The sequence below is a fragment of the Cavenderia fasciculata genome (genome assembly GCF_000203815.1).
Source record: "Cavenderia fasciculata unplaced genomic scaffold Scf_EUAJFUG01CK1KI-5, whole genome shotgun sequence".
NCBI lineage: Eukaryota > Evosea > Eumycetozoa > Acytosteliales > Cavenderiaceae > Cavenderia > Cavenderia fasciculata.
The window spans coordinates 223,482-238,884 of NW_004457637.1; the positions used below are offsets into that span (position 1 = coordinate 223,482).

The window sequence follows — 15,403 nt, forward strand, 5'->3', positions numbered from 1 at the left end:
TTGATGTAGATTCAATATTAGTTTGATTCATTCTATTTGTGTGAATTGTGATCATGAACCAAAATGTATATAATCTAGATAATAAAAGATAATATGTATACACAACTTATAATTACTACTACTACTAATTGGGGATGGTATCATGATATGATGATATGATCACTCCAAGTAATCGATGACGCAAAGGTTCCCATTTTTTACCGATGTGAAATTCACATCAAAAAACAACTAGTACTTGAGTTTTCTCTATTTCATTATTTATATATTAGAATAGTTATTATTAGTCAGTTTGAGAGAGACGGGTTAAAAGGAGAACTCTAGAGTTGATCAAAGAGGTTACCCGATTGTACATACATATAGTAAACAAGTGAGTACTACTACACTGCTTGTCAATCATACCATAGATGTTATATTAATAATGATGATGATTGTGTTTATAGAAAACAGTTTGATTAAAGATAGACAAATAGGTAGATAGATAGATAGATAGATATAGATAGATATAGATTATATAGGGATGAAAAGATTTAGAACACATTTCAATGGATATTCAGTAGAGTTTAGTCCATTTGAAGAGAACAAGTTGGCATGTGCGACTAGTCAACACTTTGGTATCATTGGTAATGGACGTCAATATGTATTGGATGTGATGGATCGCGACATTGCAATGTTTAGAGTATACGATACACGTGACGGTCTGTACGACTGTACTTGGAGCGAGGAGAATGAGTGTCACTTGGCTTCGGCGTCGGGTGACGGCTCCATCAAGATATGGGACACACAAGCACCTTCTGGTGAACGTCCAATCAGATCATACGAGGAACATACAAAGGAGGTGTATGCTATCGACTGGAATCTCGTCAACAAGGATTGTTTTGTGACTGGGTCGTGGGATCACTCGATCAAACTGTGGAACCCACGTGCCGACCGTTCTATGCGAACCTTTCGCGAGCATCGATACTGCATCTATAGCACTGTATGGTCACCACGATCTCCGCACCTCTTTGCATCCGTGTCGGGTGACACGACGCTCAAGATTTGGGATCAACGTCATTCTCAGTCTGTCAACACCATCAAAGCACACGACAATGAAGTGTTGACATGTGACTGGAACAAATATAACGAGAGCGAGATTGTAACAGGCTCTGTAGATAAAACTATTCGTATTTGGGATATTAGATTCCCCGATCGTCCCACTGCCATTTTACGTGGTCATACCTATGCCGTCCGTCGTCTAAAATGTTCTCCTCATTCTCCTTCCATGTTGGCTTCTTCTTCATAGTATGTCTAAACCCAAACATACATACACACACACATATATATACCAACAACAACAACTCATCATGATATACTAATACAACTTCTCCTCTCTCTCTTTTTTTTTAGTGATATGAGTGTAATTATTTGGGATAGAGCAAGAGATGATCCAATGGTTGCAAAGATGGATCATCATACAGAGTTTGTAGTTGGATTGGATTGGAATATGTTTATTGATGGACAGATGGCATCGTGTTCATGGGACGAGCATGTATGTGTTTGGAATCTTGGTCGAATGCCTCCACCATCTCATAATTTCGGTGGAGGCGGCGGCGGTGGAATGCAACAACCTCCACCTCCTCAACCACACAGATAATTTAATAACAATAATAATAATAATATAATATAGAAATGGTAATAAAATAATAATAATAATAATAATATAACTATTAATTTAACCCCCCTCCAACAACAACAACAACAATAATATTATTAATAAGTAGTATTTATTTAACAAGTATATTTATTTATTCATTATTATGGGGGGGTCCAAACTCTATCATTTTATTTCTAATCAATTCTCTAAAATTTAATTTAAATTAAATGTGAGTAGGTAGTATGGACGATGATGATGATATTACTTTTTTTTTTATTTTCAAAAAGGATAGATAGATAGATAGAAAGTACCAAAAAGATGGATAATAATAATGAAGAGATACAAAAATTAAGAGAATATAAAAAAATATTAAAACAAGAAAGAAAGAGATACAATGAACTAAATTCAATTGATGATAATAGTTATGTACAATATCTAGAAGATGTGATAATGGAGAATAAACAAATATATAGAGACAGAGAAAGAGAATTGGTAAGCTCATTTAATTTTTAATTTACTTTTTCAAATTAGATTTCATTGTTTACAATTGTACTTATCAAGTTTCCACTTTCTTTATTTTCTATAGATGAGAGCTCTGTCTTGTTCGGAATGGAGAAATATCATTCTCCTCACTACAATATTTATTAATATTATTAATATTTGTATTTTATTATTAATAATATAACTAACTGTTCGCTGTTGTAGTTTGTATTTTATTAATCTTTTATTATTTCCTTAAATCAACAACATGAAATAATTGAATAATTACAAAATAGAATATTAATAAATAATTATTTACTCCTATACCATAATTTATTTATAAATTATTTATATAGTTTTTGGTTGTTTCAGTCATACACGAATCAAGTAGATGTTTTTTAATGGTTACAATATTGGTAGAATGTTTGATTAAATATTTTGAATCATAGATATACTGTATGACATTGAGATGGTGTCGGAACACTGCAAAATGAAATGAATTGAGTGATTGAGTTTCATTGTCTGCTGTTAGTTGGTTGGGAGATTGGTGTAATTGATAATTTGATTGTTGTTTGGATGTACGAGTGACTTGTAAAAATCCAGTATTTACATTAAACTCTGTTTGTTCAATTAGATAAACAAGAATATTCTTGTTACCATTTGAACAAGCTATTCTTTGCATTTGTGTAAATTGGTTCCTGTCAATTGTAGTGTATAATGTAATGATACGTTGAATGAAATCAGAATGATGACCAAACTCTGAAACCAAACTTACAATTTCATGTATTGGAGTTGGATTATTCCTATCTTGATTCAGGTACATGTAATCTAGAATAAATCTAAATAGATCCATATTTCTATAAATACATATACTCTTTAATAAAAGTTTTATAGATTTCCAACCAATTGAAATACGATGACCATGTAGAGAATATATTTCTCCACTTAGAATGGATATTAAAGTATCTTGTCTATACCTTGTCAAGAAATCTGCCAACTCTTGACTCATAATAATATTGTCCAAATCAACCAATACTTTAGTTTGATCTAAATATGATTTGATTAGATAATCAGAGGACTGAGAATAAAATAGTAATGGTAGAGCATATGATATGGATGTTGAACTATGTGATAGACACTTTAATATATATTCTGTCAAATGTATAGTTGGATGCGTTGTATTTGTTATGATCGATCTTTGAATAAATGTGGCATAGATACCAACCTCGTTTAACAATATTGACATGTCTATACATTCTTGAATTGATTTATCTTTTCTAATACTAAAATTCCATCTGTAGGGTCTAGTTGTTTGCATTTCACGTGCCAAGTGTCTAACAAGACCAAAGTAACAATGATCAACTGCAATTGGAAATATTTGACCTACTATCCACATATCTTTTTGATCTTGATCTAAACCAATGTTATCTTGGAGAATGTCAAATATTTCTGGACTGTCAATGAGAATGGCCGATTGACTTGAGAATATTTGGCAGTAAATGAGATTGGCTTGATCGACGGTCAAAGTAACGTCATCTGGCACTGCATAGCTAATAGGACACAATACAAAGTCTCTATTTTCATTGGCCAAAGTATACAAGAATGGATGATCAGTCTTTATCAAGTATCTGAGGAACAGTTGTAGAATTGTTCTACAATTGTCCAATGCCAAAATAATCAACATTGGATAGTAGATTGGATCATTTTCCTTGTCAACAGTTGTACACATTCTTTCTTCTATTTCTTGAATAGTTGTAGTTATAGTTGTACCTATATTTACCAATTGACATGCAATGATTTGTTGAAGTGATTGGAATATATCTTTAAATGGTATATTGCTATTTGACAAGTATTGTTTGCATTCAAACGCATCTTTTGATCTTGAACAAGTATTATCTATCTCTTTGATAATGCGAGATATAACTCTGCTAGATGTATACGTCCATTTACAATTTGTATAATTCTTTAATACCCAATCAATCAATATTGGGTGTACAAGTAATGGATCCATATTGATAGACCTATCACTACCACCATCACCATCACCACCACCACGTCCACTAAACATTCTCTTCATCTTCTTCTTTATATTATTATTATTATTATTATTATTATTATTATTATTTTGAAATAAATATTCTATTATTTCCTTTTTAGATGTTTGACAATTGATTGATACTAGTGTCTTGGTCATTGAAGAGGAAGAAGAGGAATTAATTTTAAACCATTTATCAATATACTTTGTCAATTCAATAGAGTTTGATTGAATGGCGGTATCTAGTGATCGAGGACTAACAGGTAATACGAGAGGGTTGGTTTGTTTGATCAACATGTCAACAATCTCCAAATCACCTCTTTTACAAGCATACTCTATTGTATCATCCCAACAAAATAGTATGGTGTATCGGTGGTAGATGGACAGTAGCAATTGACGATCTTTGAGTTTGGTAAAGAACATCCTAACAGCTTCTTGTGACACACGTAGCATCTGTTCAAATTCACCTCGATCAAAGATCATCTTTAATAGTCCTTCATAGCCATTGACGAGTATCCACAGCAAGTTGTTTAGTTCATGGTATCGATAAGACTCGAGTTGTTGTCTTGAATGATTCGATCGTACCCATTGTAATATAGTCTTTAACAAATACCTATTATTTAATACTTTGTAAACACCACTATCGTTTAACAACATTTGTTTGATTATTATTATTAAACCTAAAAAAAAAAAAAAGAAACTCTCCAACCCATCGATCGATCTTTACTTCTTTTGATAATAGAGGTTTTTAATTAATTTATTCATTCAAATAATTATAGTTGTAAGTTGTTGTAGTTGGTTGGCGATACATGGGTATCGATACATCGTTTAACAGTAGACAACATTTTCAATGAATTCATGCCTAATAAACACAAATCACAACTAAAACGCAACTAAAAATATATACCATCAATTAGTAATCATTAATCATAGTAATAACTATTATTCAACCATTATCAACAATGACCAAAGACAACAACAATGGTACCACTCTTCAGCAAATGTCAAGGAGTGTAGGAGGGGGTGACGCTTCATTCAGCTCTTGTATTGACACAGGTATTAGCAAGTTTTAAATGAATGGTGAAATAGACAACAAAAGTCTAATCAGAGTAGCGCCTACAGATTCTTGAATAACAGATTGTCATTTTCATAAACACGGCCAACAATGATGCATTCGTGAACGATGAGACTGTCCACTTGACATTGTAACGAAATTTGGTGAGAACACGATTCATATAAATAGTTTCGATGTTGGATCTAGATTGTCGTCTGGACTTTATTCATTCATTATTCATTATTATTAGTTAATTATAATGACCACAATAATCATAATGAATCAATTAATCTTCATTATAAATTCACTACAATCTAATCTAAAGCTATTTATTTTTAATATTACCAAGAATCTATATAGTTATTATAATTTATCCATCAAGGTCGACCACCACAACAACTAGGATAGAATATCTTTTCTATTGAAAATAATGATTGGTCATTCCATACATTTTATCTCTTGTGATTGATGTTTGTGGAATAACCAATCATTGTTTTCTTTGGATATAGATTTTTAATTAAAGGACCAGCCCAATCATCCAGCTGGAATGTAAATCAATCATGCAAGTAAAAAATGACACATATTAATTATTATAATATTATTATTTATTTATTCAACTAAATAATTATTTATAGAGATAGATTATTTAGTTAGGTTCTCAATCTGGCCACTGGATATGGATGGATACTTAAATCTTTTGCTTGGGATTATCAATATTATTCAAATTATTTCCCTACTTACCCTTTTATACAACCATTTTCTTGTTCATTAAATCCAAGCATCCTTGTACTTTCTTTAAACTATTTGTATAAGTTTCTCACTTTTTTTTTAAAATATTTTAATTTTTTTTTTTATTATTACAGACGACGATTCGTCTCTCTCGAAATGCATTTCAAGTATAATTAATTAAACAAAGATATATATACATATAAAGATGGGAGAGAAAGAAGAACAAAAGAATATTGAAAATAAAGATGATAATAAGAATAATAATGATGAAGTAGACAAGTCGACGACTCCCACATCAACAGATAAACCAGAAACGTCGACGGCAAAGGAACCAATTGTATTGGTTGACGTTTCAGAGTTGGAGGCTAAACATGCCAATTCATTCTATGATGAAGTAGAAATTGAAGATATGGAGTTTAACGAAGAGGAAAGAGTATTCTACTACCCGTGTCCTTGTGGTGATCGATTCGTTATCACTGAAGAAGAGATATTGGCTGGTGAAGAGGTTGCAAAGTGTCCATCATGTAGTTTATTGATTAAAGTTATTTATTCTCCTGTATGTATTTCTTCTTTAAAACTATCGATCAATCTATCTCTATTGAACAACTTATTAATCATTCGATATTATAGGAGGATTTCATTATCGAAGAAGATTCTTAAAACTTACTACCCAACCAACGAATAGACAACAAATAAGAATAATAATATAATATAAGATAAACAAAGAACTAACGAACAAAACAACAATCAAACTAACAAACTAACAAACCAATGATGAATGAATGAAACGAATGAATACATTTATCAACTAATCAATATCACCCGACCAACCTACCGACCGAACGACTAATTAATCATCAAAAAAAGACAAATCGAATCAAATGAATCGATATATATAAATAACGAATAATATCATATATGACCAATTGGAACTATATACATAACACCAGTTGGTTAAATCAATCAATCAATCAATCAAATCAATTAATTAATTAATGGATTATCAAATAATAATAATAATAATAATAATTGACAATGTCTTGGATACAACCTGTCCAGTCCATCCATCAATCCAATTTAATCTACTCCTACTTGCTAAGCTCTCTGGACTCAAGAGAGAGAGAGAGAGAGAGAGAGAGAAAAAGAGTCTAGTTTTTGGTATTGGAATCAAGAATAATGTTTTCTTGTACCATTTTATCATCTCCAAAATGTACCAATAAATCTATAATATTGATTTAAATCTTCCAATCTATATATCGCATACTTGTTTTGATTTGTTATTATTATTATTATATATTATTGTTGTTGTTGTTGTTGTTTATTTTTGCGTTCATTTTAATACTCTTCTTCTTCAACTTCGATGATAGTAATATGTGGATTCTTGTTGTATGGATCGATCTTTGATTTGGTGTATGCTTGTGAAAAGAGAGTACCTCTAAATGTACTTAAAACAGCGGTATTGGTAACATATGCAACGGTTCCAGGGTTGGCTCTTGGGTGAAACTTTACTTTGCCAGTCTTGGTCAACATGAATCTCTTCTTGCATGCTGACTTTGACTTGTGCTTGTATAAATTTCTAACTTGATTTTGAATGACGCTCTATATATTATATATTATATATATTATATGATATGATAAGATTGATTATGATGTTTGATTAGTTATCATAATTCTTGTTGGTCTTTCACTCTAGATTTATCTATCTATCTATCTATCTATCTCCATCTTTGTATCTGTCATTGAATGTAATATATATCTATCTGTATGTATGTCTGTCATCACATCAATCAGACTGTATATTCGTTCGCATATGAATCAAGCGATGATCATTCGTTCGTTCGTTTTGTTCATTGATTTCAATCTGCTTGTCTAACTGTTTGTTGTATATTAATATTCGCTTGCAGCACCTACATTTGTGTTGACACATAGTCTTGTGACGTTGTTGAATATGCTTGCACCCCACATGTTCTTGTTCAAGCAATGATCGATCTTTCTTTACTTAAGTATTCTATGTATAATATATTGAAGGTAGAGAGACAAACTGATGAATCTGCAAAAACAATTTTTTTTTTTTTTTATTTTTTCAGGGCGTAGTATATCAACATCAAAAACTAAAGATGTTTTATTTCTACATATTTTATATTTATCTTTGTTTAAATGATGATCTTTATATTTCTACATATTTTATATCTATTTATCCTATAAGAATTCTATTCATTACCACTAAACCTGTCCATAAAGATTCTGACTGTTGTTGTTTCTTTTATCATCTTTGATTCGGAGTAAAAGATAATCATCAATCAATGATGTACACAACTCAAAAAGCTAGTTTCAAAGATGATACAAGAAATTATAACAGTCAGAATCTTTCGACTCTTTCTGTCTCATTGGTTCAAGAACAAAGCAAACACAAGTATTACTATATTTAAATTAGGTAAGATTGATGATATTATATTATATTATATTAAATTATTTTTATTGTTTAGGTTTTAATGATGGATGATGATACGAGGTTGGTTTAATGATTGGTTAGTTGGTTGAATGATTTTCAATTTCTTGCCATTGTTCGGTATGTGGTAATTCAAGGTCGATGAATGGTATCATTGTTTTGAATCGAGTAATGAGACGATGTTGATTCTCAGTCTTGGCAATCACTGTCATCTTGCTAACCAATGCTTCGCGAACCTTTGATATATCCAATACAGCATCCATCTTTTGTTTTTCAGAATGACTATAAAACTCTTGGGTCAATGCTGGTAATTTGTCATGTTGGTTGTCATTATGTTGATTGTTATTATTATTATTGTTAGTGTCATCATCATCTTCCAAAGGATTTTGACCCAATTCAGATAAAACTATAAATGTATGATTTAGAGTAAAAGAGTTGGTGTCTCGTGGAGATGACATGGCAGTACCGTCCAACATGGATTCAAGCATACTGAGTAGTTCAGGCTGCTTGTACTCGATGATAAAGATGGCACGATCACATTTACCAGACACTGACAGTACGTCTAGTTTCAAGTCCTCCTTGTTGTTGGAGTCTGGGTTCTGGTAGTTCTCCATCGACAGCCATTTGACGCACATGGGATCCTTGATAAAGCAGTATGCAAATGCTGTCATCAGAGAATGCATCGAACTATAGTACGTGATGGGGTATGACACTAGATAACTCAGTGGGGCAGTGTTGGGTCGTCCCAAGGAGACGCTGCGATAGTGTGTCGAGTACGTCTCGATCAGTGGTGCCAGTCCAATCTCTTGATTAATCCAATTACCATGTGTCAACACACCAACATGATCTCCAACCTTGTCGCCATCCACCAACGACAACTTTACCTCTTTTAAAAAGGTTTCATTAAATTCAGGTCTATTAAATATACTCTTATCAATTTGTTGTTTTCTAAATAGTCTAAATAAATATAATAATAATATTAATATAAATTCCTAGGACATTCATCATTTGGATGGATTACATACCCTGAACTTGAAGTTGGACCATGAGAACCCATACCAACACAAAATGTAAAAAATACAGTGATGAGGAATACAGCTAGAATAGATGGTATCCAAGAATTGGATGTCTCTGGTAGATGGTCAAATTCACCATGGTTTGGTTTCTCTCTTTGATGATTGTTGTCAACATCCAAATCAAATTCCTTTTTCTTGTAGTTTGTTGTTGGTGAATCCAAGTCACCTCCATCTCCTCCATTGTACGATGATGCAGTATTGATACGATGATTTAATTGACCTCTTTGAGATAATAAAGGAGTAATATTCTTTAAATGATCGGTATCATAATAAATTGATTTGGTTCCATTATTATTGTTATTATTAACTTTTGAGGAAACTTCTTCTTTTTCTTCTTCATCATCATTTTCTTCTTCTTCTTCTTCTTCTTCTTCTTCTTCTTCTTCTCCATGACCATTTCCATTATGTGTATGATGATCATCATCAATTAAATCAGATTCATCTTGATCATCATCTTGATCGTAGTCTTGGTCATCGTCGTCATATTGTTCTTCATCTTCTGTATCCATTTCCATTGTTGTTCCTGCTTGATCTACTACTTCTACTTGTTTACCTAATCCTCCTTCATTATTATTACTCTTTTTCTTTTTGATTATATTCTTTATATCTTTATCTGGTGATGATGTTGATGATATGGTTGTTGAAGTTTGTTGTTGTCTTCTACGTGTTGCTGTCATGATGATAATCTGACCTTTTTCAATTTTAATTTTATTTAATTTTTAATTTAACACTTTATCTTTTCTCTTTTATACAAATAATAATAATAATAATAATAACAAATAATAATACTCTGGCTCTATCTCTCTGTCTCTCACAAATATGTTCATTTAAAAGCAATCATTCATTGTGTTTGTTACCTTCTTCTACACCATCATCATACCCAAACACACTCACACTCACACACTCTTTTATAAATTAATTTATTAGTGGGTGCATCATTCATACAACACACACACACACACCTCCTTTTGAAGAAACAGACTTGCACCTGTATACGAGATAGATAGGATACAACTATACAATACAATACAATAGACGATCACGATGACAAACAATACAACAGAGTTTGACTCTATATTTAATGGTAATGATGATTTGCCTCCACCACCTCCATCAAAGGCGTTCTTGGATCTTCTTCAAAAGAAGAAAACTGTGTCTTTGAAGATATCTCCATTACCCAAACCTATATCCCCTTCTTCTTCAACTTTGCAAGGTAGTAGTACTAACAACAACAATAATAGTAGTCCTAATAGAACTTCAACAACAACAACAACAACTATGACTACTTCACCTTCTTCTTCTTCTTTTACTACTACAACTACTTCTCCTACATCTCTTCTCCTCCCAAATAACTACAATAACAACAAAGTTGCCTTATCCCCCAATATTAATAATAATAATAATAATAATAATAATTTTACACAAAGAAGTAATAGTGTTGGTTTCTCACCTACCAATCGTACTACGACGACGACATCACCTACTAGATCTCATTCTGATGGTGATTTATCACCTTTACCTTCACCAATCAAATCATTACTCAATATTGGAATTACCAACACCGCCACGCACAACAATAGTAATAGTAATGCTGCTACTAGTACAATGTCTCCACCATCAACTTTATCATTGGGAAGTGAAGATGATCAAGCGATGGTAGCTCCATCACCAACTACTTCAACAAATACTCCAACAACTCCTTCTACAAACCCCATAATTTCACCAACAAAGAAAACTATTTCTTTGAAGATCACATCTAAACCTCCTCCTCCTCCTTCTCCAAAAACAAACAATACATCACAACCAACTAAAAATCTTACCATCCCATATAACAATAATAATAATAACAATAATAATAATTTTGGTTATAGAAATAATATACAACCAATTCAACGTATAAATACAACTGGAGATGAAGATCAAGATGGAGTATTGCTCCAACAACAAAGTCGAAATATTTACAAGATGCATCAATCTATGAATGGTAGTACTACTAGTAATGGTAATAATGGTGGATTTAATACAAAATTTTCAAAGGATGGTGAGGGATGGGTTGCACCATCACCATCAATTACAACGATGATGACAACCACCACAAATGGACAACCACTCCAATATGCAAATCCATCATCAAATGTGAGTTCAATTGGAATGAAAACAATTCCATTTGAGATGGATACATCATCTACTACGTCAACTTCAAAACCAACACCAACCTTTTATGCATATGCTCGAGACAATTCTAATGACTCTTCTTTTGATGGTAGTAATAATGGATCATTTGATGATGATGGTTTTATTAGTAAAGCAACTCCTGTTAAACAACAACAACAACAACCACCTCCACCTTCATCTTCACCACCACCATCATCTTCTTCACCAACATCAACTACTTCTACTTCAACTACTATATCAACTCCAATTAAACCAACACCAACAAAAAGAAAGAAATCTGCACCTTCTTCAACAACACCTTCAAAATCACCAACAGAAATAGGTAAAACAAATGGATTTAAAAAGATTACTTCTAAAACTCCGACAAAGACACCCATTCAATATGAATCAGTTAAAAACAAAAAACTTGATGAATCTACTCTGGCACAAGATTTTAGAGTTTCAGAAGAGGAGGAAAACCGAAACAAGAAACCATTTATGACTCTACAAGATAAAAGAATTGAATCAACTAAATGGACTGCACCAGATGGATACACACAAGTAAATGACAAGGTCAAGATAGAAGCTTTAGACAAACATTTATCAACTCTTAGAGTATCGATGGTTGTATGGGGTGTCGTATACGACAATAACAAAACAAATGTTAGATTGCCAATCCTAGAAAAACAGAAAAAGAGAAAGTCAACAGACACGTCACCAATCGCCCACGAACCAACCTTTGAAGCTATTGGAGTGGCACTATGGATACTTTCATACAACGATACCAATTACACATCTAAAAACATGGCACTCGAGAAATACTTTCTTCCCATTGTCTACCAAGGATTTGAAAATAGACCAATTGCAATTAAAAACACTGAACTATTAATTAGAATCTTGGAGAATGAAGCAATTAAAAAGGTTTCATTTAATTGTCAAGAATCTTTTAAAATATTTTTTGCCTATAATACTTATTGTAAGTTAAACCAAATATATATATATAGGATATAATTATATGTTATTAATGTTTCTATTTAATTTATTTATTTATTTTAATTAGTTTCACCAAAAAATATTTGGGATCCAAAGATACTTGCATGGATGTATAAACCTGAATCTAAAAGAGTTGATATGTCAACATTGGTCGTAGAGTATCAAATAGATAGCCATGATAAACTTGAAATGGCCAATGTGATTAAAAATTTGGATCAACATACAGACAATAATAATAATAATATTAATCCTTCTATGACTGTATCAAATTATACATGCCTTGCAAATGATATTAGAAATGGTTCAATTTTACAATTAATTTTAGAACATAAATTATCTGACGCTAAATTGGAACCACTTCAAGAAATGCAAATTATTCCAATCCTTTCAAGTATGTTAAATAATTTTAATTAATAATTAATAATTAAAATTCAAATTACTAATACATTTACATTTATTTGTTTCTTTTTTTAATTTTTAGAAATGGAGTATTATGGTGTATCATTTTGTAGTGAAGCTTTGAAAACATGTCAAGTTCATATTGATGTAAATATTTATTATTATTAATTTTATATCCTTTCTCCCTTTTACTTATTTACTGTATTTATTTATTTTTAGTCTCTTCTTGAAAATATAACAAAACAATTTCATTTATTAAGAGATGGACTTGGTATTAAAATGGATGATTTTGGATTGAGTCAACGTGGTGTAGTATTGTCATGTATTAATCAAATCAAACCAAGTCGTATACCACAGATTCCAGACGCCAAGGCACAAACTTTGAGAAAGTTTGCTGAAATTGATCTCTCTTTAAAGGAAGAGAAAGCAAAGAATGGTGACATGGAGAATTTGATCATGGCCTGTCGTATCTATTTAGATCATAAACGTTTTAGCCAATTCAACAATATATTTGTTAAAAAGTATATAAGTGTTGGTCAAAATATATATACATCATGGAATCATACTGGTACTGCAACTGGTAGACTTTCAAGTTCTTCACCTGTAAGCTTTTTAAAAAGAAAAAAAGAAAAAAAAAGGTCTAATTAAAATTAATTATTATTTTTGTTATTTTTTTTAGAATGTACAACAAATTCCAAGGAATGTAGCCAATATAAAGGTTAGTGATAAAGAAGATGGTGATGGAAATGATTATGATGATGATGATGTATCAGATGATGAAGAAGAAGGTACTACCAATGCTAGCACCGTTCATATCAATGCTAGAGATTGTTTTAGAACTAGACCGGGATACACGATGGTTGCATTGGATTATAGTCAAATTGAACTGAGAGTAATGGCACATCAGTCTGATGATGAACACTTGTTGCATTTCTTCCAACAAGACGCAGATGTATTGAAAATGATCACGGCCCATCGATTAGGTATCGATATAAACGACGTACAATCATACCAAAGAGAAGCTAGCAAGCGTATCGTATACGGTATCATGTATGGAATGGGTCCAGACACATTATCGAAAATTCTACGTGTTTCAAGAATGGATGCACAAAATTATATTACTGGGTTTTTAAATTCTGTACAATACCATCCAATCATCATGTAAAAAACCTAAAGTATATACTAACTTTTGGGTTATTATTTATTTTTAGTTTCCAAAAGTAAAAAAATTTATTAATGATACAAAAGCAGATACTAAAAAATTGAAATATGTTAGAACGCTTCTAGGTAGACATCGTACATTCTATTCACCACATCTTACACCAGGAGAGATTGATCGTCAATCTGTGAATAGTATTATACAAGGTAGTGCTGCCGATATTATCAAAGCTGCTATGATTAGAATCAATCAACTATTAATTCAAGAATCAAAAGAAGTCAATCAAATTTTACAACAACAAGGTCAACAACAAGGTCAAACGAATCAACAACAAAACAAAGATGATATAATAGAAGCAAGATTATTACTTCAAATTCATGATGAATTGATTTTCGAAATACCAAATGTAATGTTGGAAATTAAACCAGACATTTTGGAAAAAATCAAACATATGATGGAATGTTCTACTGAATTAAAGGTAGATTTAAAGGTTGCAATGAAGATTGGAAATTCATGGGGATCTTTGGCAGATTACCCATCTAAACAACAATCCTCCAACTAAACCCATCGATATAATATAATAATAATATATAAACAAAAAATGTGAAAGAAATGATAAATCTTTAATGTAGGTATTATCAATTTCTTTCACTAGTTTAAACAAACAATTTTAAAATCAGATCGTTTGTTTGAATAGACCTTTTTAATTCGTTGAAATTTAAATTTAACCATTCCATCATATTAATATTATATGTTGTTTCTAAATTGGGTGCAAGGTGTCAAAATTTGAAGTTCAAGTCAAAAAACCCTTTCAAACTGAACCAGTGCCTGTCGATCAACTATCCCTCACACACACGGTTAAACCCCATTCATACACATTATACAGTAACATGTGCATCACTTTTGAAGATATACACAATCTATCGATAGATCAATCAAATCAAATCAAATCAAATCAAATCAAATCAAATCAAATCAAATCAAATCAAATCAAAAAGAGGATGAGGGTTTGTGAAATCAAAAGAGAAGATGAAAGAAAGAAGATGAATTGGATGGAGAGGAGTGAAAGGGAGAGAGAGAGAGAGAGAGCGAGGATAGATTGGATTGAATGAATTAAGTTGTAGCTGCAGCTAATCCGATCAATAATAACAATACCTACCAATTCTTGCTTCTTATACATCACCAACAACATCAATTATCATTATTTATTTATATTTATATATTTAATCATGTTGTATAATT

The 15,403-nt window shown here is 31.6% G+C and overlaps 7 protein-coding genes across 7 annotated transcripts; 4 read left to right on the plus strand and 3 right to left on the minus strand.

Moving 5' to 3' along the window:
* Positions 1-517: 517 nt before the first annotated feature.
* Positions 518-1,633, plus strand: pex7 (WD40 repeat-containing protein; the record flags this gene model as incomplete). Its single annotated transcript, XM_004351302.1, has 2 exons — positions 518-1,281; positions 1,387-1,633. 2 exons carry the CDS (start codon positions 518-520, stop codon positions 1,631-1,633), a joined length of 1,011 nt encoding a protein of 336 aa, XP_004351354.1.
* Positions 1,634-1,951: 318 nt separating this feature from the next.
* Positions 1,952-2,281, plus strand: DFA_10712 (uncharacterized protein; the record flags this gene model as incomplete). The annotated part of the gene is made up of 2 exons (XM_004351303.1): positions 1,952-2,125; positions 2,165-2,281. The coding sequence occupies 2 exons, from the start codon at positions 1,952-1,954 to the stop codon at positions 2,279-2,281; spliced, it is 291 nt and encodes a 96-aa protein (XP_004351355.1).
* A 169-nt stretch (positions 2,282-2,450) lies between these two features.
* DFA_10713 (uncharacterized protein) lies at positions 2,451-5,383 on the minus strand (the record flags this gene model as incomplete). Its single annotated transcript, XM_004351304.1, has 4 exons — positions 2,451-2,941; positions 2,981-4,828; positions 4,982-5,010; positions 5,304-5,383. The coding sequence occupies 4 exons, from the start codon at positions 5,381-5,383 to the stop codon at positions 2,451-2,453; spliced, it is 2,448 nt and encodes an 815-aa protein (XP_004351356.1).
* A 78-nt stretch (positions 5,384-5,461) lies between these two features.
* dph3 (diphthamide biosynthesis protein 3) lies at positions 5,462-6,591 on the plus strand (the record flags this gene model as incomplete). The annotated part of the gene is made up of 5 exons (XM_004351305.1): positions 5,462-5,561; positions 5,726-5,751; positions 6,066-6,098; positions 6,137-6,487; positions 6,562-6,591. 5 exons carry the CDS (start codon positions 5,462-5,464, stop codon positions 6,589-6,591), a joined length of 540 nt encoding a protein of 179 aa, XP_004351357.1.
* A 675-nt stretch (positions 6,592-7,266) lies between these two features.
* On the minus strand, positions 7,267-7,896 carry DFA_10715 (uncharacterized protein; the record flags this gene model as incomplete). Its single annotated transcript, XM_004351306.1, has 2 exons — positions 7,267-7,530; positions 7,843-7,896. 2 exons carry the CDS (start codon positions 7,894-7,896, stop codon positions 7,267-7,269), a joined length of 318 nt encoding a protein of 105 aa, XP_004351358.1.
* Positions 7,897-8,460: 564 nt separating this feature from the next.
* Positions 8,461-10,133, minus strand: DFA_10716 (uncharacterized protein; the record flags this gene model as incomplete). Its single annotated transcript, XM_004351307.1, has 3 exons — positions 8,461-9,044; positions 9,204-9,337; positions 9,406-10,133. 3 exons carry the CDS (start codon positions 10,131-10,133, stop codon positions 8,461-8,463), a joined length of 1,446 nt encoding a protein of 481 aa, XP_004351359.1.
* A 367-nt stretch (positions 10,134-10,500) lies between these two features.
* DFA_10717 (uncharacterized protein) lies at positions 10,501-14,723 on the plus strand (the record flags this gene model as incomplete). Its single annotated transcript, XM_004351308.1, has 6 exons — positions 10,501-12,586; positions 12,671-12,994; positions 13,085-13,149; positions 13,222-13,605; positions 13,682-13,954; positions 14,214-14,723. 6 exons carry the CDS (start codon positions 10,501-10,503, stop codon positions 14,721-14,723), a joined length of 3,642 nt encoding a protein of 1,213 aa, XP_004351360.1.
* Between the last annotated feature and the right edge of the window lie 680 nt (positions 14,724-15,403).